Source organism: Molothrus ater, chromosome 10, assembly GCF_012460135.2.
Source record: "Molothrus ater isolate BHLD 08-10-18 breed brown headed cowbird chromosome 10, BPBGC_Mater_1.1, whole genome shotgun sequence".
Taxonomy (NCBI): Eukaryota; Metazoa; Chordata; class Aves; order Passeriformes; family Icteridae; genus Molothrus; species Molothrus ater.
Window position 1 is genome coordinate 1,373,768 of NC_050487.2, and position 25,701 is coordinate 1,399,468.

Sequence of the window (25,701 nt, forward strand, 5' to 3'; positions counted from 1 at the left end):
AGGTGGCAGTGCCATGGGTGGCTGGGTTCTGTGTGCAGAGTGGCTCCTGTCCTGCTTCCCTGCAGTGCCTGGGAGGGCAGCAGGCTGAGCAGGCACTGTTACATTTTATTGTGTACAGGGACTTCACCCACTTCTGTCCAAGCTGTTGCAACAGTGGGGTGCAGGTGCTTTTGGGCTGCCATCAGCAGCTCTTGCTGAAACTCATCCAGGTCTTTCCATAAAAGAAGGTGAATTCTTTCCTGCGAATGCAGGCCTGCAACATAAGAGAACAGCACAAATAGGGAGTGAGGTGGAGGCTGAGCAGAGTAGGATTAGGTGAAAGCAGTCCTATTTGAGTGGCAACTCAAGCATTTTACTGTAGGAGTCGTGCCAATGCAGTCCTGCTTTGCCAGGAGTGACACAGCTTCTGAGAAGGCACAGTGCAGTGACAAGATGACAGATGTGTCAGAAATTGTCTCCATTCTTGCCTCTTTCCATTGTGGACAGAGTCAAATGACGTGCCAGGCACTAGAGATAACATACACAGCTTTCACGTTTGCATAAGTAAATACTTCTTTTGCATTTGCAACATATCCTTGTTCTTTTTGCTGCCTTTCTTGCCTGTTTGAGCAGGTATGCAAAAACTCGTGTTCCACTGCAGTTACCATTAACACATAAAATTGAAGCACTTTGTGGGTTCTGCTTTGAGGCTGTAGTTTTCCCAGGGAATCTGTTCCCATGGATGTGTTGAAACGGAATTTCTACATCTCTTTAATTCACCAAGGCAAGCTTTATCTTCAGCTGGAATTAAGCCATTGCTTATAAATCAGAAATAAAGAATTGCCCTGTGATTTGAATGAATTTAATCTTTAGTGGGTGCGCTGAGGTCCTGGCTGGGTTTATCAGTTTATCGTTTAACTCGGGATTGGCCTCTTGCCCATTTAATTTTGTGAAGAGCTTCTGTTCGTGACCAGGCACATCCTGAAATGCCTGGAGATGATGGGGGGGTGTGCCAGCCAGGTTCCCAGGATGCTGTGGCCAGCAGGGCCCCGTCCCATGCCATCCCTGTGTGTTGCAGGTTGTTGGCGTTCCCGTTGGTTCCGCGCTGCAGTCGACGGTGAAACAAGCGGTGGCCATCAGTGGTGGGCAGATCCTCGTGGCAAAGTCCAGCTCCTCGGTGGCAAAGGCTGTTGGCTCCAAGCAGGTTGTGACTCAAGGTGTAGCCAAAGCCATCGTCAGTGGAGGTGGAGGGACAATTGTGGCTCAGCCCGTTCAGACTATAACCAAGGCGCAGGTTTCTTCCACAGGGACTCTGAAAAGTACATCTCAAGGCTCAGGTAGAGTGATGTTGTACCTTGTTAATGGCTAGTGATGGGTCTATAATGATGTATTCAGCTGCAAATAACTGTGTGTGATTGAAACACCTGGAAGTGAGCAGAGAGCTCTGTAGGAAAATTCAGGCTGAGATTAATAATAAAGAAAATGTTCATTCATTATCTGTAAGGGGGAAGAGAGAGCACAAGTGCCTTAAAACATGCTGTGTTCTGGAAGTGGAGACCAGATGGATATGCTGGGGAATGTGCAGGAGACCTTGCAGACTTTCATAGAGCCAGGTCTCACATTTTGGCCTGGCATTATGGTCCTTCCCCATGAATCCAGCCAGCCAGAGCCAAAGTGTCCCTATTTCATGCCCACATCTTCCCCAGTGCTTACAGGTACAGGAGTATAGGCAGAAGCCCCCTGTGTGCATGTGCTCAGAGCAGCTGTAGCTGAGCCCAGGCTGGGGCTCTGGGCTGTTGGAAAGCTGCTGTATGGTGCCTGGGGCTGCAGGCAGGCTGCAGACCCCACAGCTGTGCTGCTTTGGCCTGCAGCCACAAGTGGGAATGCACACAGAGAGATTTTTTCCGGGCCTATTAACAAAAGTGTCTGTGCATTGCTGGTGGAGTTAATCTGCAGTTAGAGCAGCTCAGCAGGGATTACTGAGGGCTGGTTGCATGTCACTGAGTACTTGCATCCTGTGCAGATTTCAGTGCATACTACTTTCTGCAAGCAGCTGGTTTATTCATTTTTATTCTCTCTTTCTAGTGATGGCTACACTGCAGTTACCAGCTACCAACCTGGCAAACCTGGCAAACTTACCACCAGGCACCAAGCTGTACCTCACCACCAACAGCAAGAACCCTTCTGGGAAAGGAAAACTGCTGCTGATACCCCAGGGAGCCATACTGAGAGCCACAAATAATGCTAGTTAGTCTTGCAGGGAAATCTAATGAGTTAAATAACGTAATCACTGCATAATTAATGTGTTGGGCATTTTTTTGGTAGAAAGCATCCTGGTGCTGTGGAAATCAGTAATGGGATAGGGTTTCTTTGTTCACAACAACCCATATGTGGTGCTTTTTAAGGCTGAGATCTCACAAGTGGCTTTTGTTCTCAGTGAAACTGCTTTTCATGCTGTGCTCTCAGTGCAAAAATAGTTTTTTGGTTAATGGGCCTGTGAATGGAGCTCCCAGTGTAGAACCTGCAGCTGGGGCAGTCCAGCTTTGATAAGGTCATTGGCACCAGGGAAGATCAGATACTCGTGATGCTTATGACAGAGCCATAAGTATTTTTTTTACCCTTGTTTCCTGATGAGAGACTGCAAAAAGTCACTGTTCAGGCTGTTCCTTCTGAAGACAGAGCAATATCAAAGTGTCACTGCAAATTACCACTGCTTGGTATCCATGATCTGTTATTATGTTAACAAAATTGCATTGACAGCCAGTGAAATTAAAATTAAGAAACCAATGAGATTCAGTGTTTCCAGAGCTTTTGCTGCCCATCCAGAACCTGCAAAAAAGTGATGAAAAGATTGTTCTTTTTTTGGACAGCATTTTCATTTTATAGAAAGTTCCAAACAGCCTGAAATGAGCTTTGCTTGTCCACCAGGCCTCCTTATCTCCCCAATAGCTCCTCTTGTTTGTGGCATTAGCTGAGCTGTAAGAGAGCACAGCAGCACAGCTGAACTTTTCTTTACTCAGTATTGACATTGCTTGACTGCAAAACACGTGGCACCAAATGTCTGGCAGTGTCTTTTCAAATTCTTGTATATACAGGGATGCTTTAGCAGCTGGCACTGTCTGATTACCAAAGGGTCAAGTCTTATCCTCTGGTTACAGGTCTTCAGTCTGGTTCTTCTACAAATAGTGGAGGAGGAGGAGGAGGAGGAGGTGGAACCCAAAGCACAAGCAGTAACTTGTCACAGCACCTCACCTACACATCCTACATCCTGAAGCAGACACCCCAGGTCAGTGGCACATCTCAGTGGAAGCACACTGGCATTTCAGGGTGTTTGGTGGATGTCCTGGGACTCTGGTGTCTGGAATTTACTTGGCTTTTCTCCTGCTCTGCTTCCATCACAAGGTGTTCTGCAGCAAGAAGGCTGCATCCAGCTCTCAGTGCAGGGCTATCCCCTGTAGTTAGCAGTGCCTGGTTTCAGAAGATCAAATGTTGTTGTGGCTACATTATAGCCACAAGCTTTTTTCTGTTACTCTTAGCTTTTATCTGTTACTCCTACTTTTGTCTGACGCTCCTGAATTTCTGTTGACTCATAACTGTGTTTCAAAGTGCTGACCTCCCTGATTTCTTTCTGGAGCAGGGCACCTTTCTGGTTGGGCAGCCTTCACCTCAGGGCTCTGGGAAGCAGCTGACTCCAGCATCAGTTGTTCAGGGCAGTGTGGGAGTTGGAGCATCTTCCACACAAGGACAAGCCCTAAAAGTGATAACTGGACAGAAAACAGCTCTGTTTACACAGGTAATGTGCAGCTGATGTGTTTCTCTCTTTACTAGTTTTGTCAAAGCCACACATTATTGAGAGCATTTCCTTTCATAGCTGGTTTGATGTGGGGTTTTGTACAATTGTGGTGCTGGCTGTACCACGATGAGGACAGCACACAAAGGCTTACTTTCACCAGACTACAGATTTCCAGCTTTCTCTTCTCAGAGGGGGTCAGCTTGCAATCTCTGTAAGCTTGGGGTTGCTGCTTTGTCAGTTGGCTCTGGGTTTCTTAGTGAAATGGAATTGGAAAAGTGAATAGAGTCAGGTGCAAAAATGTACTTAAATACTTGAACTTTAGAAATGGGTCACCTGCTAAAGCTCTTAAAAATCTTTGGGTTTGGTACCTCTCAGAGATCCTTCTGTTAAAAAGTACCAAGTAGTCTCTATGAAATTCAGATGCCCTAAGACTACTTGCAATTGATTATCCAAAATTCAAGATTGGTAGACAGATATTTGCAAAGTCAACACTTTGAAAGTTGATTTCTGAGGTGATAATTTTGTTCTAGCAAAAGTATTTTGAAAATATTTTCTGGTAATATAAAAAGCATTTCTCTTGTTTGTTTTGTTGTTGTTATTCTGATTTGATTTGGGTTTTTAAAATAATTTTAAACCGTAACTAATATTCTGTTTTCCTTCTGCTGCATTCTTTCTCAAAGGCTACATCCACTGGACAGACATCACTGGTGAAAATATCAGATGGGTCTATAAAATCAGTGCCTGCCTCATCCCAGCTCTCCAAACCTGGCACCACTGTGCTGAGGGTGTCAGGAGGTGTCATCACCACAGCTGCTGCTCCTGCCATGGCCCTGCCCTCCAATGGGGTGGCCCAGGTGAGGAACAGCACTGCCAGTGTTCTGTAATGCACTGCTTGCACTCCTGCCATGACAGCCCCAGAAAGGACTTGCACAGCTTTTCTCCCCTGGAGGTGCTCTCAGCTTGCTGCTGGGACTGTTCCCTGTACCAGGAGCTCTGAGCAGCCTGTGGGTGCTGCTGGGGGCACAGGAACTGCCCAGGGCTGGGTGCCTGAGCTGCTGCAGCAGTGCTGGGGGCTGGCAGTGCCTGCAGGCCCTGGCTGTGTGCAGGGGCTGTCACTGCCCTGCACCCAGGGCAGCTGTGGCACTGCAGCCTGGCAGGGAGCTGCTCTGGCACAGAGGGAGGCAGGACACAGAACATTTGCATTCCTGAAGTGAATGCCCTTGTGAGTGGGTGCAGCCATGGACCCAGTTGATGCAGGCTGGCCATGTGGAGTGGAGCTGCATGGAGAGGGGAGGAGGCAGCACAGTGAAGAGTTGGAGTTCACTCTGAGCCTGTTTCTTACTATAAGCCCTAATCTGTGCCTCCCAAGTGCCTGTGGAGAGTTGATGCCATGCTGCCAACAGCCTCCATTCTCTATGTGCCATCATTGTCTGTGGGCTTTTGGCTATGAGCTCTAGAATCTCTTGCTTCCTAACAATTGATAGATAAAAATTTGGGTTTGCTACTTTTATTATATTACCTTGTTCTGCTTATTTTTGAATCACCTGTGACATGAAAAGGGATTTGTTATCCCTCTCTGCCTCTTATTGCCTTTTATTTGCTTCTCTCTGCTTCTTATTTGCCTCTGCAGCAAACAGATAATGCAGCTTCCAGTTCATCATCTGCTGGAGCTCCTGCAGCAAAGGCACCTGGACAGCAGCACCAAATCTGTGTAAGCCAGAGCCAGCCAACTTCATCAGCAGTGAATAAGACTGCGACCTCCAGTGTTGTAAGTGTTGCTTCCTTGATGACTACAGCAACACCTGTGACAGGAAAAGCTACAGTATCAGGTATTAAACTCCCTTCACACCTTTCCCAGAGAAAGTTAGAATCCAGGTGTGAGTTCTGTACATGTCTTCACTGTAAATGGAAGAATTTAGTCGCCTGTATCTGTGAGTGTGTGAAACTCATGCTTTCTAAAACACCTTACTAGCATAACTTTTGGCTTAGCCAAGGAAATTTCTAATAATTCAGCATCCTTTTGGCATTGTCTGTATCTGATACAAATAACAGCAGAGGTTGCCCTTTGGTAGTGGAGAGGGATTTTAGTTTTCATGCCAGGTTTTTAGAAGATGCATTTTGCCCGTCAGGAGCAGAATGTGTCACTGTCATGATACCACCAGTACTGCAGACTTGATTAGTTTGTGAAAGTGAAACTCCACTGTATGCAGAGAATGAGCAGAATTTGTCTGTGAGGCTTTGCATCTGCTCTGTTGGGATTGAAAAGGAGAGAGATGTTGATTAGAGGGAACTGGAGCCTTTGAAGTCAAATTCATTAAGTACAGTGAACTAGGCTGGATCTGGATCATTCAAGTTAATAAAAATGAGGTAATAAAAATGGAATGCCCTTGTGTGGAGGTGAGTTCTCCTTATTTAATTTTATTGTATTTCCATCATCTTGCATGTCAGGGAGGGCAAATACAGCAGGTCTGGGAGTAATGAGTTAAAATTGGAAATTTTTGTTTAGATTAATTTACCTGCTGGCATGTTCTGTTCACTTGAAGTGGTTTCTTATGAAGTGAAGGCAGAGTAAAAATACAGAAAAGAGAAAATAAGTGACACTGAGCTCATCTGACAGTGTCTTTTTGAAGCAGTTCTTCTTGTGTCCTCTCTACTCAAACTTTTCTTTTCTCATGGGTATATTTTACCCAGAGCTTGAAAATAAACAGCATAGATTGCCAAGACTGACAGAGTCCTGCAGGAAGCAATTCAGTGTTTTTCTCTTTGCAAGGAAAGCAGCCAGGTGGGTTTTTTGGAGGAAATAAGCCAAACTAAATAACTTCCAGATGAAAACTCCCATTTACATGTGAGAATGCTGTCTAGATTTTGTTTTGGGGTTTTTTTATCACCCAAGGCATTGACTTCATTGTGTAAAACTCTTTCTTTGATAATCTCAGAAGGAACAGTGGATATAAAACACTTATTTCAATGTAATAACAAAGAGAAACTCAGAACTGTTAAAATTCTGAACGATTGTGTTTTTAAAGGCAACTTTTTGAAAAGTATTTCAAACTTGCCCTTGATTTGTATCAAGCAGTGTCTCCCACCCAGCAGGCTGATAGTGTTTGTTGAAAAGATCCCTTTTTAACAGCCTTGCTGTCCTACCCTGCCACATCAGTGTGTCCCACACAAAGGAATGGGTAGCACTAGGTGAGCCTTCTTGCCTGGAGGTGAAAGCCTCCCTGACCAATGCTGGGCATCCTTAAAAACCAAGAAAAATCCAAGATATCTTCACCAGAACTTGCATGTTTAGTACTTGGAAGGCAGCTGTGTTTCACTACTACAACTACTACTAATAATGTCAAACAATCATAGTTTTAAAATTGTCATGGTGAAATTAAGAAGTTTATTGTTATCAATGTTTTAAAATAGAAGCCTGTTAAATTTCCACAATCTGAAGAAAACTTTAGCTACAGATTGAATACAATTACATGGAAAATAGCCAGTTTACCAGTAGAAAGGATGGACATAGGCCCAAACCGCAGTGTTAGAGTGCTGGCTCTGGTGCCTTGGGGTATTATCACAAGGAGATGACATCTTGTGGAGGACAGAGCTGGCAGACAGGTGATGAGCCCTCCTCAGCTGTGGGACTGTGGCCCAGCTTGGAGTCGTGCTGATTTCTCCTGAATTTACTGAGTGCTGCCATTGATAATGCTGTTAATGTCAGAATGTTCTGCTTTTTCTTTTGGCCTTGACTGAAATCAGGGATTTAGTTCAGTCTCCAGTTTAATGTCCTTCCCAGCCTGATTAGCCATCCTTATGGGTGTGTTCAGTGCATGTTGCGCAGAGAATCCCAACACTCAGTCCAGGAGTGTCCTTTGTCAAACCTTTGCACAGCAGCCTTGGGCTTGTCCCACAGTTGGAGCAGGGTGGATTGTGCCCTGCTGAGTGCAGTGGATGCTGCTGAGCTGGACTGCAGAGGTGTGAGTGGCACTGGGTCACCTCCCTGGGAGCAGCTGTGTGAGTACAACAGAGCTGGAGTTCACTGCCTTAGCACAGCCTTCAGCACAAGGTCCGCTCCTGACAAGAGTGTTTTACTCTGCTGAGCCTGCTTCACTTGAAAGGTTTCTCACATCAACTTTTGCTGAAGATTCCTTAGGTAATGAGGAGATTTGCTTTCCAGCTCTCAGAGTGCTGTGCAGCATGTAAGAGTGTGCACACTGCGGTGCAGCACGACGGCGTCTGAGCCATCGTTGTGGCAGTGCAAACTCGTCCTGACAGCTCAGCCAACTGTGGCTTGTTAAGAGGGTGGCACTGCTAGGTTACATGCCATCCTGCTTCAAGCAGAAAGGGACAGAAGTAGCTGGAGATAAACTAACTGGTGTGTTTTATTTAACATTTTGTCTTCCGTTCTTCTTGCAGGGTTGCTAAAAATCCACTCAAATCAGTCTAGTCCACAGCAGGCTGTTCTGACAGTTCCCAGCCAGCTTAAACAGCTCGGTGTAAACACAGCTTCTGGAGGTGTTCAGACAATACTCATGCCTATGAACAAAGGTAAAGGGCAGAGGAGGATGACAGATGGTGTTTGGAAATCTCCTTTGACATAGGGTAGCACTTGATCACTGTTGGCATACATGGTCCATGGAAGTAGAGATAGAAGAAATTGTAGCAAGGAATTCACCCCTAAACTTTGTGCTGCAAAAGGAGTGTGTTGCTTCTGAAAATGTTAATTTGTCGAAGTGTATGAATTTTGATTTTTTTCTTCTTTGTTGCCTCCCTCCCTTTTTTTTTCCTGTTCATCTCCAGTGCTACAGTCACTTTCTGCCAGCAAAGTTTCAGCAGTTTCAGCAGTCACAGCAGCAAGTACAGTTGTCCCAAGTCCCTCCACAGCATCCATTGCCAAAGGTAAAAAGGGATTTCTTAGTAAGACAAGTAGTAAAAAAAAGCTGGAGCTGCTTTATGCAAGTGGCCTGACTATTAGACTCCATGACTGTGGGTTCCTTTATTTCCATTATTAATGGAGTCTGAATCAAATTAAAATGACACTAGGGACTAGGAATTTAACAGTGACTTCCCCCTCAACAAATCCCACCGTGGAGACGAGTATGGAGAAAAATGAGAATGCTCTAGAAAACTCGAAGGAGTATCTTAAACAGTCATTGTTTCAGTCCATATTGGCAGAGCTGCATGGAGCAGCAAACATTCAGCCCCAGGTCCTGCTGCTGTCAGCCAGGTGCACTGAGGTTGCTTTCCAGCAGCACTAGATGCAGACAGCACGTGTCCCTGTGCTCACAGTGGGGAAGGAGAATCACACAACCCTTCCCAGAATAAAGCATGGGGCAGAGTTGACACACTTGAAGTCCAGTCCTGGCACAACTGTCATGTCTCTCTCTGTCCCAGCTGCCTGACCAGACTGCCTGGTTATTTGGGTTTGGCACATCTCTCACTGCTTCTGTCTCACCAGAGTTTGTCCCAGACATGAGAAAGTTCACATGTCAGAATCAGTGGTGTCTTCAAAAAAGCTGTCACTTTGAAATGTCACTTCTTGTTAAAACTTGGTAGCTTTCTATCCAGCTCTTTGTTTGCAGGGTTGGCCAGGCAGTTCACTTTAGATCAGGCAGTCATATGCAAAAGAGCAGCAATTGATTATGCAGCTTTTCTGCCAAGGATGAGATGTGAGCGTGTGGAGGTTTTTGGGGGGAACATGTTCTGGTAGGTCTCTTTCAGCAAAATTGAAAGTCAGATTTGTTCATGCTTAGCAATGAGAATGCAGACAATCAATGAAGGGATGTTATGTAAGACCTTTAGTCTCACAAGGCTGTCTGGTACTTTTATCAAGCTGGCTGTACTTTTTGTCTTAAAATGTGTTCTGTTTCTTTGAAGTTAAGATGGAGCCTGATTCAACAGGACAAAACTGCAGTTCTGTGGGTACCCAAGAAGGCCAAGCAGCAGTTAAAACAGAAGAGAGCTCTGAACTTGGGAATTATGTTATCAAGTAATTGTTCATTTCTCTATAAGGATTTCTGATCTTTGAAGTGCTGGGGGAATGGAGATAGTTCTAGGGATGTGTGCAGTAGTGCTACTGTGACCTAGAAATACATTATAAAATCTGTCCCATACACTGCTGTATCTGTACTTAATCCTGTTGGGTGGCATTTGTTTCAGACAGTGTTGCAATGTTTTGTTTGTGAATGGATTTGTGTGCATGGTTCATGAAAGGGAAAAAAATTATTTGAAGATTTGCAGTTGTTTTGGGCTTTGTTAAAATCACAAGCTGCTAAAATCCCTTTGTCATCCTCTGCTTGTATAAGTCCCATTGCCATTGTGTGTCCTTAGTCAGGTCACACTGCCCAGTGAAATGCAGCTCTGAAAAGGGGCATCTGAAACAAGCAGAGCTGTCCACCTTCTGGACCCTCAAGTCTTAAGTTCTTATACTTGTGTGTGAAGGCTGCTTTGCTCCACAATTAGAATTAAATAATAATGAATGTTCGATCACTGGATGCTGTGAAATCCAGTGCCTTGTTTGTGATGCTTCTGTAAGTACTTGTTAGTGTTTTTTCACTGGTACTCAGACTGCAGAATTTTCTCTGCATATTCCTTGCAATGTGTAGGATGTCTCTTCTCCTCTCGATTCCTCCAACTGCCCTGTCTCTGTGTTTTGTAAAGTTTTGTTATCTCAGTGTATTCCTGCAGACACTACCCTGGTGGAGAGTGTATGTAAGAGACAGGAATGAACCTTCAGTCACTACACACTGAAAATTATCTGTTGTAAGATAACTGTTGGAAAATACAGTTCCTGCCAGTTTAATAGGCTCTGGCTGGTTAGGTCCAGTCCCATAAATACAAAGTTTCCCATGTTTCCTATGGGGCAGCCTGCACTGTTACCCCTCAAGGTAACATTGTAGCTTGTGAGATAGTGCAGGGCTTTTCTCCAAGCCTGGCTTCAGTTTCTTCAGCCTGACAAATGCAGCTTCAGATGTGGACGCTTCAGCAAGAGGAAGGGCTGTTTGAAATACCTTCTCTGGTTTGGGGTGTAACAGTTTATCCTCACATTGCTATTTTTGATGCCCTGGGGCTAAAGACTTTAAACCATGCAGTGATTTTGAAACCTTTTGCTTCCAACAGCAATCTTCACTGTGATTCTTTTTATCCCTTGCAGCATAGAATATTTGGAGAATGTCCAGCAGCTTTTGACAGCAATAGTGAAGAAGGTTCCATTAATTGCTGAAAAAAGTAAGCAGTAAATGAAAAGGCTTTGCTCTGTATTGTCAGTGCATCAGCAGAATGCCTTGCATACTCTGTAGCCACAGAAGTTATTAAAGAGTAGAATGAAATGAAGCCCTTCTCCTAGAGAGTTTACCTCAGGGGTTATTCTGAAGATGCTTAGAATTAGGTTCTTCCAGTAAAGTCAAATATGTTGTTAGCAGTTAAAATCTTTCATCTGTTTTTTTTGTTTGTTGTTTTTGGTTTTGTTTTTTTATTAGAAATAGATTGTATTTCTTCACATAATAGTTGCAAGTAGGTCTTCTTTTCCCTGGTTTGCCCTTAATGGATTTGCTTTTTTTCTTTTTTCTTTTTTTAAATTTAAAACTAGGGTTTCATCAGGCTGACAAATACAGTAACATAGCTCGACACTGAATGTGTTTGTTATTGGGGTTTTTGCCTTCTTTTTTAAACATGAGGGGATAATTTGCAGAGAAGCATTTTAATCTCGTGTGGTACTTTATTATTTCATTCCTCTCACTCATGTACATACCTGAAAATGTATCAGCTTTCCCTGGTAACTAATGCACTTTGAAGGAGTGGTCCTGCAGTCTGGGTGGAGCAGAGCCTCTCAAGCAGAGGCAGCAAAGGAGTGAGAGGCACAGGAAAGCTTTCATCACATACAACTCTTGTGCTTTTGTCAGGAAACCTTCTCACTGTTGTTTCATTTTCATGTTGTAATTTGTTAGGAAAAAAAAATCCAGTTTTCCAAAGGAAAAGGCTTTGAGTAGTAAGGCAGACTTGGAGGTCTACATAATAGAGTTTTTTGGGGAAAAAGAAGCTTAAAACCGCCCATAGCTCCAGGTTCTGTGTATATGACCAGGAGGGAGGCAGTTTTGCATTCAAAAACCAGTGTCAGTGTCTCTTGGAGAGAGCACAGCATTTGTAAGAGGTGGTTGTAGTCATTGATCCTGTGAGCATGAAATGCATTTCTCTCCTCCTCTATGATAAATAACATCAAACCCAGAATGCATCTTACTTCCCTACTGAAAATTTAATGGAGTTTTTGATTTTGTGTTTTTGTAGGTGAGGATGTAAGCTCTTTTTGTGCCAGTTCAGTGGAACAGTATTACAGCTGGAACATTGGGAAGAGGAGGGCAGCTGAGGTAATGCTCTCCTTCAATATTCCATAAGCAGTTACTAGGAAAGAAGGATTTCTGAATTGTGGAACTTTCCTTGTTGTTTTCTGATTTGTTTTCTGAATAAATCTATTATTTTAAATGGCAGCATTCCTTACTGCAGGGTGCACTGACTTGTGTTCAGACAGTGATCCAGTTTATTGTTCACAGGCTTTCTCAAGCAGAAAGGATGCTAAAGGTCATTTTTCAGTTTATTTGTAGCAAGATGGTTTTTGAAGCATTTTAAAGCTATAAATTTTGTCTGACTGGTACTTTATCCTCATCTCTCCTCTGTGGCATGTTACAGTCAAGGAAATTTTCCCCAACATACTTTATCTATCTTGTTATGGGATTGTGTCTGCTTTCTGTAGGATGAGAATTGAGGAGTCTGACAGAAGCAGTACTAGTGCTGAAATAGATTGTCAGTTCACCAAAGATAAATATTTCAGTTAACCCGGACCTTTTGTATTGTGGTTACCCTCTATTTCTTCATAACTTTGCCATTTTGCTGTGGAGTGTTACAGAGAAGATGTTAACACTGAATTAGATCCTCTGCTGTTGCCAGCTTAAACGATCAAAGAGTTTAATCAAGTTTTAAGAACATATTTCACTCAAGTGGATTCTTGCACCGTGCTGTCTTTGGTGTTACCTGGGAGATGAAACATTTCAAGTCAAGATGAATGTGACTAGGCCTCTGTAAATGTGTGTCCCTTATCTTGGGATTTTCTTTGGATGATAAAGTAAAGTTTAAATGACCTATCAGAAGTCACTCTGACTCCTGAGAAAATCATGTTCCTTTTCTGTTTCTCTTGCAACCTGGATTATGGTTCTGGAATGTTCTAGCCAGTGTGATGAGCTTTCTCTTTGATTGGTCACAGTGGCAACGAGCAATGACAGTGAGAAAGATCCTGCAGGAAATCGTAGAGAAGCACCCCAGGTTTCACAGTATCAGCCCCCTGAAAACCAAGCACGTGGTGCAGTGGTGTCGGTGCCATGGCTACACTCCCCCTGACCCCGAGGCCCTGCGCAGCGACGAGGACTCCATCGAGGACGTGCTGACACAGATAGACAGTGAGCCAGGTGAGTCAGGAGGCACAGGGAGCTCCTGCTGCCAAAGACACTGCTCATTAAATGCCTGTGCAAAAGCACATCTGGAGAAGGATATTCCTACTTTCCTTATTTTCACTTAATTCACTCTGGAGTAACACAACTTGGAGGCGGTAAGGGCAGGCCTACAAGAGGGGCTGTCCCTTGTTCCTATCAGTCCTGATGTTTTTCTGGGGCTTCTCTTGGTTTTTATTGTGCTTTGGGGCCCTTGGAGGCTCAGTGTGGATGACTCTCATGAAAGATGATCCTGGTTCCACAATGTAATCCTTTATAAGTGGATACACAAAGTAGGCACAGGGAGTAATGACATTTCTGTCCTTAGGTACACTTAGCCTCTGTTAAGACTTATCATGCAAACAATGTGAATGAGTTCAGGTACAGAACAAAAAAAAAAACAAACCTGGCAGTGGCAGTGTGGAGCTCAGTAGGGGTTAATTTACCTCCAAAAGTGAGGTGAATTGGCTGGTGTGAAGCTTCAGGCTTTGTGTTACAGCTGCTGTGTTATTCCATTAGCATAGCTCTAGGATCCCATCAGTTCATTTCAGTATGTTTTAAAACCACGTCTTTAATTTCATCCATTCTTCACAAGAAGAGTGAGCTCTCTTGTTTCACCTTCAGGTAATGCCTTTCCAAAAGCTGAAAGTTTTTCTGTTGTGATCATACAGGGATTTAAGGTATTTCACAGAAGTGTATGGAATCGATTACATGTTGTAAAGTCTGGCCCTGCATTGCAGTTGTTGAATGTGGAAAGGAAGCCTACATCCACCTTATAATATTTATGTCTAAACCACTGTATTTGTGTTTGTCTTTGAAGAGTAAAATCTGTTTGCTGCATTGCTTTGCACTGAAGGTTTGACTGGCTTGTATCAGTCATGCAGAGAAGAGGTTCCCTTTTGCCATTCCACTGTGAACGTGTCTTCTGATTTTTTTCTTAAGAAGCATGATAAAGCTCATCACAATGTAAAAGATGATTTAGCACTACATGGTGCCTACATGCAAAGGCTCCACTTCTCTAAGCAAGTTGAAGAGCATCAGACTGATTTGCCAGTTGCCAAAAAGCTTAAAAAGCTTCTGTGAGAATGTTCAGAGACTGACATGAGCTGGTTTTATATGAAATGCAGCATTCTTTATTGGTGTAGGAGCAGATGTGGGAGAGAACCATGAGTGTCATGAAGATATAATTAGAAGGCTCTCAATGACTGTTTGCGTTTCTGTTCATCTTTATATTTGGTAGGCACTACAAAAATAACTTGCAATTACCTTAATTTCTTACCATATTTTGAGTGTGCATCTGTTTATAAACAGCTTTCTATAACCTATCATGTGTTTAATTGATTGCTTCTATTTCAGAGTGCCCTTCATCTTACAGCAGTGGTGAGGAGCTGTGCCGAAAACTGGAGGAGCTACAGCAATTTCTGAAACAAGAGCCAGAACATGAAGAGGAAGTAGATATTCTCAACTTCAGTGAGCCATTAAAAATAAACATTAAGAAAGAACAGGAGGAGAAACAAGAAGAGATGAAGTTCTACATGGCTTCCTTGCCTGCATCAGAGTTTGTGAGGGACACTGCTGAGAAGGTAATAAGTGCATCATAAAGCTGATTAGAGCTGTTGTTAAGCTAGTTGTACTCTTACATTTATTTAGTTGCATTTCTTTCATCTATATAGACTTCAGGACTTTTAAATGAAATTTTTTATACATGCCCAGGAAAAATTGGACCTTCTGACTCAAGGCACACAGCTGCCAGTTCTGCCAGGGGAAAGGAAGAATGCCAGCTGGGAGCTCACTTTCAGAGTAACTGTTTTGCAGGGCTTAGTACAGAAAAATCATCTTGAAAGGCTAAAAGCAAGGATAAATGAGGGATGAGGAGCATTAGCACTGAATTCTTCCTGACCCATCATGCAAAAGATGTGGACTTGTTGCTTGGAGCAATGCTGTGTAATAGCAGTTCCTGAAAGGGGTTATAAGAAAACTCCACAAACTTCTCTGCTGCTCAGATCTCTTCCTCCTGTTCAGTTTAGGGCAGGAGAGAGGGGGGGTTTTGGTCATGGCAGCAGGAGAGAGAGAGGAGACTGACCTGGCTTTAGGAAAGAGTGTTTTTTGTTGTACCAGAGCAGCAGGAGGGATTTACATGGGGCAGTTGTTGGAGAAAGAAAGGATTCCTGTCCCCACCTCAGCTGCTGACACCAAGGCACAAAACCTTGGTCCTGGTCTCTTGCTACATAGGTGGCAAAGGCATGGGCACAATGAGAGTGGAACTGAGGGATGAAGGACTTTTGGGATGGAACTCCTGTGCCAGCAGTCCTGTTTGAAGTGGTTTCAGTGGCCATAGCTGGGTGCAGAAAGATGATGAGTAGATGGATTGAAGATATGTACAGTTTTAAAACAGAGCTTCCATTCTCAACCCAGAGATACCCAGTGCAGCCTGGGTTTTTCTGTAGACTTTCTGAAACAAAAACTAAAACCTGCTTTTGTTTCTTCTCACTTTTAGAGGCATTTCTACAGGCTGTATTAATTTTATCCAGATTTTTTTTTAAATTAAGCCTGAGATTATACTGCTTGACAGTTCTATATGTCTACTGACTTCTCTTTTAACTACCCCTTGTTATAGGGGTTTTTTTCTGTTAATCTCATCTAATTCTAGTACAATGTGCATTGTGTTTTTTTATATACTCATTCTTTTTTCTCTCTTGTATTTCACAGATAGGGATTTCTTTTCAACCTGCTGAGGTACAAAAGAATGTTTATGCATCTGTAATAGAAGATATGATTTTAAAGGTAAGAAATTACTTCACAGGAAGGGCTTGTCTGTAATTGTATTAATTCAGCAATTAGAAAGAAAGATGGAATATCTTTATTAATGTTCCTTTATCAAATCAAAGTCTGTCTTTCTGCATGAATAGATAGATACATAACTGCCCAAAAAGGGTTATTCACTTTTGTGGGGGTTTTCAGCTTTCTAACTGATCTGTTGGGCTTGGACACAGAATAGTGATTTGCAGATTCTCACCACAACAAAGGTACTGACTCATTCTGTGATTTTGAAAGTACCCTTTGCTTTGTCCTTCCCTTCAGAACTGAGGGGGATCTTTCAGATTGTGTAAGACTTGGTTGTTTTATACAAGGTTAGCTATATTTTCCTAAACACTCCTCAGTTACTTTGCCCAGGTTGTCTCTGCTGGGAGACTGCTGAATTCTTGTGGAGAGTAACAGTTCTGCCATGTGTGAGAAACCATTTCTCCATCATTATGGAAAAACAGAGAAATGGTTTTGCTCTAAAATTTGAACAGCAGGGTTCTGTGTTCTTAGGTTTGGACTGAAAGCTAATACAGATTATTTCTAGTAGCACTCTGGTGTTTTTCATGCCAAAGATGATTTTGGGGTTGTTTATACAAACTGCAGCTTATCAGAAGATGAGTTTTACAAAATCTATTTGATTCCAGGTGGCACATGCACTCATGTGCATGCCTGTGCTGTGCTCCCTGTTACTGCACAGTACATCCATTTATAGACACAGATTGTAGCCATCAGGTTGCTCCATTATAATTGTAGACTTATGCCAGCTTTCCTCACTGAACATTGCAGAAATCTCTCCTCTGGTCTTGAATACAGCACAGAAAGCCAAGAGCCTTAATTAGCTTTTGACTGCACCTTGGTTAAGCCAAGTGTTGGGCATATGGCTGCCCAGGCTGGGAGGCTCCTGTGAGGGTGTTTTGACAGAAGCCTGGTGACCACAGGGAGTGGTACTGGCTCCCAGGAGAATATCTGCAGTCTGCCACGTACAAAACCATCTCTGGTGTTTGAGAGGAGGGGTCCTGAAGTGCTCTTGGAAACTCAGGCTCTGGAATGCTCGATCCACCCTGCTGGGCACGTACAGCTCTGCAGGTCTGGAGGGACAGCAGGCTGGGCAGTTGCAGCCTGAGCTCTGTGCACCTCTTGGTCTCTTTCTGTTAAATAAACTCATGTATTAAGTAATAAAACTCACTCGGGTGTCTTGAACTGCCCTGTGCTGACCATTTGAGGATTGAAGCCAGCCAAAATTTCAGCTGCTTCTACACTGATACTTGAGCAAATAGCAAGTTCCTTTGCTGTTTTTGTCATGGTGCCTCTAACGCTGTCTCTTGTCCCAGGCTACTGAGCAGCTGATGAGCGATATCCTGCGGCAGGCGCTGGCTGTGGCGTACCAGACAGCCCCTCACAACAGGTACAGCACGGGCTGCTTTGGCACTGCTCACACCAGCACTCAGGCTGGAATGGCTTCGGGAGCTTAGTCAGGCTTTGTGTGGCTCAGACACAAGACTGAGGCAATTTATGGACTGTACTCTGAGAGGAACCGAGCCTTAAGAGGGGTTTGTCATTTTGTGGCTCCCTAGTGGGAAAGGATGGGAACATAAACATTAAAAACCGAGGCAGGGTTCTCTGCTGTTGCCATGCCTCAGAGGCACATGAGCTGTTTCTGCACAGCCACACTGCAAGGACCTGCTCACTCTTGTCCATCTCAGGCTGCTGTGTAGACAGCTTAGCCATGGCCTGCCAGAACTTAACCTAAATAATCTCTGTTTTACTGATGCACACTTTTCTGCCTCATAAAATTATTTGGATTGGAAGGGACCTTAAAGATCGTTGTGTTCCACCCCCTGCCATGTGCAGGGACACCTTCCACTATCTCAGGTTGCTCCAAGCCCCATCCAACCTGGCCCTGGACACTTGCAGGGATGGGGCAGCCACAGCTTCTCTGGGCAACCTGTCCAGTGCCTCACCACCCTCAACAGTAAAGAAATTTTTTTAGAATCTATTGATTAGGCCACATTTTGATTTCTGTTCAGCAGCATTATTTGGGATAGCTTAAATTGATTTAAAAAAACCCAAACACTATGAGAAAATGCTCAGTTTAAATATTCACATGTATGCAGTATATAAATATTTACCTAATATATTAAAAAGTATGTATACATGCTATATGTAGAAGTACATACACAAAAATTAGGCTATACAAGTTCAAGAATTCATGCTTTAGTGCTTAATTTTCCTGTCCCAGTGCCCAAGAGGTTTCCCCCCAGTCATTTGAGTGGCTTTTTTTTGTGCTGTGATATTTTAATGCTTTCCCTGCATTGCTCTAACACCTGCTCTTATATCCTTTTTTTGCTTTGATTGTTATTTTTGACTTGCTGCTTTATGGACATGTGGTTTTTTGTGTATTATAATAGCATCTCTGATGCATTCCCTGCAGGACTCCAAGAGAGATCACAGTGATGAATATTCACAAAGCCATCTGTAATATTCCCTTTCTTGACTTCCTCACAAACAAACATATGAAGATACTAAATGAGGAGCAATGAAATAGAGCAGAGAAGGTGCTACAGGAAAGGTGGATTTATGACTGAAGTTAGGCTGACAAATCCAGTATTTCTGTAGGACACTATTACATTTATAACATTGGGCTACTAGATTGTTACCTCCAATTAAAGATGCACCTTAATGCAACAAAATGATGCTCTGTTCCAAATCAAGTTGTTAAATGTCAGTGTTTACTTGGTAAGTGTATGTTCAGTGGCTGAACAAACATTGTCAGTTTGCATCAAGTTGCTAGCTGTGAGAGACTCCACAGGCCTGGTCCCTCTGAGACAGCTCTGCTGGTGAGACTGAACTGGTTTTTAAGATGAGAAATGATGTTTTTTAATGCAGTCTACATACAAGTTGGTTTCCCCATGCAGCGAGCAGGGCACTTGCTTTGGCACTCTGACTATGGGAGAAGTCCAAGGCAGCTGTGTGAGGTGGGCCATTGGAGTAGATGGGTGGATTAGGTGTGGATTTGGGGGAGCAGAAGGCTGATGGCAGCAGCACATTTGGCCCTTCTTGCCTGAGCCCTGAGTGTGATGGATGTGACTGAGAACACAGCTGGGTATGTTTGTCAGCAGCTTACTCAGCTAAGTGTCACCTAACCAGATTCCTTGGCTCTCTAGAGGAGCTGTCAGGTGCCACCTTTCTTAGTCACCTTGGGAAGGGTGGACTGGCAGATCCTCAAGCAAGATGAACAAACCACGATCAGGCGTGGAAAGATTTGACTGACCACTTGTCCTGCATGGGAAAGGAGAGGAACAGAGACCACATTCAGAGTTTGGGCTGCCTGAAACGCTTCACTTGCCCAGCAAGTGCCTCCCCAGGCTGCCAGAAGGTTTGAAGAGTGCTGGAGGGCAGATGACCAGCGGTGCTGTACAAGTCTTAATGTTGTAGCAGCATTCACCAAGTATCAGCCTGAACTGTGAAGTGCTGTGGGAGCAGCATTGCTTTGGCCTATGTTCTTTTTGACATGGAGAGGCCTGGTGGGATTGAAAAGTCAGAGATTTGCTGCCTGTGGGGAGATCCTCTGATGGCTTGACTGCAGGAAGAAGTTCTGCTACTAACCCCAGCACTTACCTGTCTCAGGAACACCACTGGTGAGGGAGACATGTCTGCAGCCTGGCTATCAACACCTTGCTGAAGAAAGCTTCATTGGCAACATCCTGACCACCCCACATCCACCACCCCTTTGTCCTGCCCCGTGGGTGCTTGCTGGTAGTGTGAACAAGCCATTGTGAAGTTGGTGGGACTCCTGTGGGACTGTAGTGCTTTCAGCATGCTTGTTTTTTCTGGCAGTGCTGTCATGGGTGGAGCATGGGCCAAACAGCCAGAACCTCCAGTGCTCTGATCTCAGCTGGGTCTCTGATCTGCTGCATGGCCTTTGATTTAATCACTCTGTGCCTCAGTTTCCCCATCTCTGAGCATGGGGAGCAGGATACCTACCTCATAGGGGTGTACTGAGGCCTCGCTCTTGTTGGTGCCGTGCTTTGACAATACAAAGCCTTTTATAAACATTAAACTACAGTTATCTTTCTTGGCCTGGGGTAGGAGCAGAATGTTATCTTTTGGTGCTTTTTTGGGGCTAGAACACAGGCAATGGTAACTACAGTAGTGTGCAGGAACTGCATGCTGAAAAATGCTTCAGTTCAGCTTGGAAGGAAAGTAGTGTAAGTTTGATGCAGTGGTTAAACTGAAGGAAGCACTGTGTACCTCAGATGGGATGCCACCTGTCTTCTCCATCTTGAATGAAACCGGAGTGCAGGAAAGCCCCTCTCAGTTCATCACAGCTAACAGGGAGCTGCAATTCTGTTGAATAAAAGAGTGGCAGAACCTGACCCCTGACTCTAGGAAATGGGACCAATGGATGAAATCCAAACAGCATTTAGAGAAGGACTTAAATGCCCCCTTGGAAGGACATTACAGATGCTCTGGATTCAGAAGCTAATCCTGGCTTGCTCGGGTGAGCTGAGTGCAGGATTGCCTGTGAAAGGAAAGGGCACAGCTTAGCCCTGACATTATTTTATCAGCTGAGGTCAGTGTGATGGAGTTGAGCAGCAGTGATTATGTTCCAGCTCAGTGTTGAGTTGGGAGGAATCCAGGTAGCTGGGGAGCTGCAGGCTCCCTGCTTTGTAGGCTGTAGTGAACCTGGGGTCTGTACTGCTTTCAGGCAACCCTGTACACTTCATGAAAGAGAAGGGCATTTTCAAGATCCCTGTCACTATCACGACAGCCTGCAGGTTCTGTGGCAACAGCCTTGTGGGCAAACTCAGTCGTGCTGTGATCTGCAATGACCTCGAGTACTGTGTGCAGTTTTGGGTGCCACAATATAAAAAAGACATTAAGCTATTGGAGAGCATCCAAAGGAGGGCCACAAGGATGGGGAAGGGCCTGGGGGGAAGCTATGGGAGGAGTGGCTGAGGTCACTTGGTCTGTTCAGCCCGGAGGAGACTGAGCAGAGACCTCACTGTGGTTTTCAGCATCCTCCCGAGGGGCAGGTACCAGTCTACTCACTCGTCACCAGGGACAGGACCCAAGGGAATGGCATGAAGCTGAGTTACAGGAGGTTTAGGTTGAATATCAGGAAAAGATTCTTCACCCAGAGGGTGGTTGGGTACTGGAACAGGCTCCCCAGGGCAGTGGGCACAGCACCAAACCTGTCTGAGTTCAAGAAGCATTTGGACAATGCTCTCAGACACCTGGGGTGACCTGTGCAGGGCCAGGAGTTGGACTCAGTGATCCTTGGGGTCCCTTCCAACTCAGCCTGTTCTGTGATTCTGTACACATGCATTTCCAGCCCCTGCCTCTTGCAGGCTTTGGTTCTGGGATTCTGATAACACCCAGAGCAGCTTTTGAGGATGCAGGAGCTCATCTTTGGGCATCTGTTTGCAAATTGTGGCTTCTTTGCCTGTATCCTGCTTTTCTGTGAGGAATGGAGTTTCAGAAAAAGTCCTGAACCTGGCCCTCAAGCAGGCAGGCAGGTACAGAACCTCTTGTTCTTAATGGGGTTCTTGTAGTGGAGATCTATTGCTACATTTCTGAGCAACCACAGGTTATTCTCCTAGGAGATGCTATATTATTAGTATATAAAGTTTGCTGAAGAAAAATAAACTGTTAAAAGCAGATAGAAAATGACACATTTGTTTAGTTCTTCAGATGTAGGAAATGTTTGCAACAAGTTCTTTGCATTTTGAATAGTGGTGGGAGAAAAATTCGTTGGTGAGAAGTTCCTGTGGGAATTGCTTGGAGATAAGATAGAGGTTGTGGAATTTCACACATCCCTTCAGGTATTTGTGGAATGCTACAGGTGCGGTGTGTTGAAATGTTACAGTATATTTCTCTGGCTTTCTGAAGAGTTAAAGATCTCTTTACGAATATTGCCCCTATTTGTAATGCTGAGTGTTTAAATCCTTCATGTTATCTGTATTATACTGTATAATTGTGTAATATACGTATGTTTACAATAAATTCTTTTATTAGCTGTGCTAGGATTGCCTTGACTGTCACCTGTCACTCAAAAGTTTCTCCAGATCCACACATATTTTTGTACTCTGTGTATTCAGAATGTTGTTGTTAGTTCTGGATTCTTATCCAGAGGAATTGATCTGAAGGAAAAGGTAATTTTCCCCTTTTCTAGTTATTTTAAAAAGCAACTGGTTTTGGAAGCTGGGGGAGGGGAAGCCAGGAACTGAGCTCCTCCCAGTTTTCATCTTCCAGAGGAGCCTGTTTAAATAGCAAATCATTGGTTTGTGTGGAAGACTTTTGAAAAGTAAGGTGGGTTGAGGTTGGTCCAGCTGCCAGATGCCCACCCAGCTGCTCTCACTCCACTTCAGAACTCAGGAGAACGTAACATGTCTTACATGGGTCAGGATAATGTACCACAGAATCACTAAGTTTGGAGAACATCTCTAAGGTCACCCAGTCCAATAGTGGCTGCCAAGCCCACCATTAACCAGGTCCACAAGTGCCACAGCTACAAGTCTTTTAAATGCCACCACAGATGGGGATGTCACCACTGCCCTGGGCAGATCAACGAAGTCCATAGATAAAAACATGTCAGGTACTGGTTGCTGCCATCGGCAAAACAGGCTCCACTTGGGGAAAATTAGTTGAACTTACTGCCAAATAGAAGATGAATGGTGAGAGGTAAAGACCGAAAAAAAGCCAACCCCCCTCCCCCCCTAAAAAACGAGGAAAAGCCCCCAAAACCCCCAAATGCTTCCCCCTCGACTTCTTTTCTGGTGTCTTCAGTCCTCCACCGCTAACTGCTGCCTCCTCCCTCCCTCAGGCCGGCCACGGCTCCTCCGATGCTTTCGGCGCCCTCAGCTGCCCGGGGGCGGCGGGAGCCGGCGGTGCCCGGCACGGGGCAGCCCCTCCCCTCACGGAGACCCCCTCACAGAGACCCCAGCACCACAGCTCCCTCCTCTCAGAGACCCCCTCACAGAGATTCTCTTCAAAGACCCCCTCACAGAGATCCCCACTGTTCCCTCCCCTCAGAGGTTCCCCTCAGAGACCCCCTCATGGAGACCCCCTCACAGAGATTCCCCACCACAGCTTCCTCCTCTCAGAGACCCCCTCACAGATACCCCCCCCACAGTTCCTTCCCCTCAGAGACTGCCTCACAGAGACCCCTCACAGATATTCCCTTCAAAGACACCCTCACAGAGATCCCTCACAGAGATCCCCCCACAGCTTCCTCCCCTCAGAGACTGCCTCACAGACATCCCTCACAGAGATCCCCCCACAGCTTCCTCCCCTCAGAGACTGCCTCACAGAGATCCCCCCCACAGCTTCCTCCCCTCAGAGACTGCCTCACAGACATCCCTCACAGAGATCCCCCCACAGCTTCCTCCCCTCAGAGACTGCCTCACAGAGATCCCTCACAGAGATCCCCCCACAGCTTCCTCCCCTCAGAGACCGCCTCACAGAGATCCCCCCACAGCTTCCTCCCCTCAGAGACTGCCTCACAGAGCCCCCTCACAGAGATTCTCTTCAAAGACCCCCTCACAGAGATCCCCACTGTTCCCTCCCCTCAGAGGTTCCCCTCAGAGACCCCCTCATGGAGACCCCCTCACAGAGATTCCCCACCACAGCTTCCTCCTCTCAGAGACCCCCTCACAGATACCCCCCCACAGTTCCTTCCCCTCAGAGACTGCCTCACAGAGACCCCTCACAGATATTCCCTTCAAAGACACCCTCACAGAGATCCCTCCACAGCTTCTTCCCCTCAGAGACTGCCTCACAGAGATTCCCCCCCCGCTGTTCCCTCCCCTCAGAGACTGCCTCACAGAGATCCCTCACAGAGATCCCCCACAGCTCCTTCCCCTCAGAGACTGCCTCACAGAGATCCCCCCACAGCTTCCTCCCCTCAGAGACTGCCTCACAGAGATCCCTCACAGAGATCCCCCCACAGCTTCCTCCCCTCAGAGACTGCCTCACAGAGATCCCTCACAGAGATCCCCCCACAGCTTCCTCCTCTCAGAGACCGCCTCACAGAGATCCCCCCACAGCTTCCTCCCCTCAGAGACTGCCTCACAGAGCCCCCTCACAGAGATCCCCCCCGCTGTTCCCTCCCCTCAGTGACTCCCCTGCCACAGCTCCCTCCCCACCACCCCCTGCCAGCGCTAGGCACCGGCACTTGACATGGACAGGAACCGAAAGTTACCAAACTTCTGTGTTCTCCCTGCCCTGTGGGGAGAAGCCCTGGGTGTCTGTGAGCAGACTAACACGCTGTTGTTTTTGGAAATGCTGCAGAGCTCCGTGTTAGTGCTACATGCCACAGAAGAGCCTCCTGCCCTGGAAGTAAACGCAGCCTTTCTGGGCTGCATGGCACCAGCAATCCCTTTGTGGCAAACCAGGTTGGTCCTTAGGATCAGACATTGCTGCAGTGGCCAAGGTAGAGGAAATGGGTGTGACTAAGGTAGAGGTGATAGGTTTGCATCTGATTGTTTGCTCTCAAAGAAATTAGTGCAATGCAGAGAGAAATGTGCAGTTTATGAAAGCAAGCAAATCAGTAATGAGCTGCTTGTGAATTTTGCAAGTTCACAACAAGGTCTCTCCTGAGGAATGGTGCATTTCCCACACCAAAGTTTACATTGAGCATGTGGCAGTGCAGGTATTCACTGCTCCCTGCCACAAAACTCACCTTCAGCATCCCAACAGGCCAGGTGTCAGCAGGATTAAACAAAACAAGCAGGTTCAGTCTCACCCTAGAGATAGTAAATTCTAATGTTACAGGTCCTTTTTAAAGGACATTTCTTTATGTGTCAAATAATCCTTACTTGCAGTGTGATTCACAATTGAAAATCCTTGAGGGACTTGGACATGGGCCCAGAGCAATTGGGAAGACAAATACTAGTGTGAGAGCAGTGTTGGAAGCAATTCTGGCATCACGACTTCCTGGAGCCTGCAAAACTCATGTAGATTTGACTTCTTCAGAGGAATTTGGTGTGATACCTTTTGATTTGGCTGAGGTGGGCATTTTCATACAAAATCAGGTAAGTTGCAGACACTGACAGCCAGTGGCATCACCCTGGATGTTACAGTGGTAAGTACCTGCTCACTTTTCCTTCTGTTCATTGCTCAGGTACATTGAGCAGCAGCTTGTGAGCCTTTGGCTTCCTCCTGGAAGTCTCTTGAGGCATAGCTAGAAGAGGTATTGCACCGTCTAGGGAAGCTGCTTGTATCTTCAGCACTTTTACTGACTGAAATGTTCTTGGGAATAACTGTAAAGCAGTGGTCTCTTTTAACATTCAATGCTATTACCTTTTCCTGTGATTTATGTGGGATGGCAGAGTGAAACTGAGGTGGAACAACAGGGCACAGTGTGGTACTGCAGAAAGGGATCTTCGGAGGATGGCATCTACATCACAGTGTATCAAACCTCTGTGCATTTGCATAGGGAATGCAGCTGGGCCACAGCTCTGAGTGTGCCTTCAAGCTGTCCTTGCTGGGGGCTGTGCCTGGGGGAAGGTTCCAGGAGTAAGGAACTGACTGCTGATGGCTCTGAATGCATCCCCTGATGCATTGCTTGGTGTCCAGTGTGCCCTGCTGTCATGCAGTGACAAACTGTACTGCAAGGCTGAATACCTGAGGGTTGTATTTTACAACAACAACAACAAAAAT

At 45.3% G+C, this 25,701-nt stretch overlaps 1 protein-coding gene across 9 annotated transcripts in view; it reads left to right on the plus strand.

The window, feature by feature from the left end:
- YEATS2 (YEATS domain containing 2) overlaps nt 1–22,062 on the plus strand; it is a 49,045-nt gene extending 26,983 nt beyond the window's left edge. For 7 of the 9 annotated variants that reach the window (XM_036388576.2, XM_036388575.2, XM_036388578.2 and 4 more), the window contains 16 exons: nt 1,058–1,316; nt 2,065–2,226; nt 3,138–3,265; nt 3,617–3,772; nt 4,453–4,626; nt 5,403–5,601; nt 8,174–8,305; nt 8,558–8,656; nt 9,635–9,746; nt 10,911–10,984; nt 12,041–12,120; nt 13,011–13,212; nt 14,590–14,816; nt 15,943–16,017; nt 17,370–17,443; nt 18,470–22,062. In XM_036388576.2, coding sequence (XP_036244469.1) covers nt 1,058–1,316; nt 2,065–2,226; nt 3,138–3,265; nt 3,617–3,772; nt 4,453–4,626; nt 5,403–5,601; nt 8,174–8,305; nt 8,558–8,656; nt 9,635–9,746; nt 10,911–10,984; nt 12,041–12,120; nt 13,011–13,212; nt 14,590–14,816; nt 15,943–16,017; nt 17,370–17,443; nt 18,470–18,578 — 2,262 coding nt within the window. In that variant the 3' untranslated portion in view covers nt 18,579–22,062. Of the gene's footprint in view, nt 1–1,057; nt 1,317–2,064; nt 2,227–3,137; nt 3,266–3,616; nt 3,773–4,452; nt 4,627–5,402; nt 5,602–8,173; nt 8,306–8,557; nt 8,657–9,634; nt 9,747–10,910; nt 10,985–12,040; nt 12,121–13,010; nt 13,213–14,589; nt 14,817–15,942; nt 16,018–17,369; nt 17,444–18,469 lie in introns of those variants that run through there. The other 2 variants (XM_036388577.2, XM_036388583.2) reach the window with 2 other exon arrangements.
- Nucleotides 22,063–25,701: the final 3,639 nt, after the last annotated feature.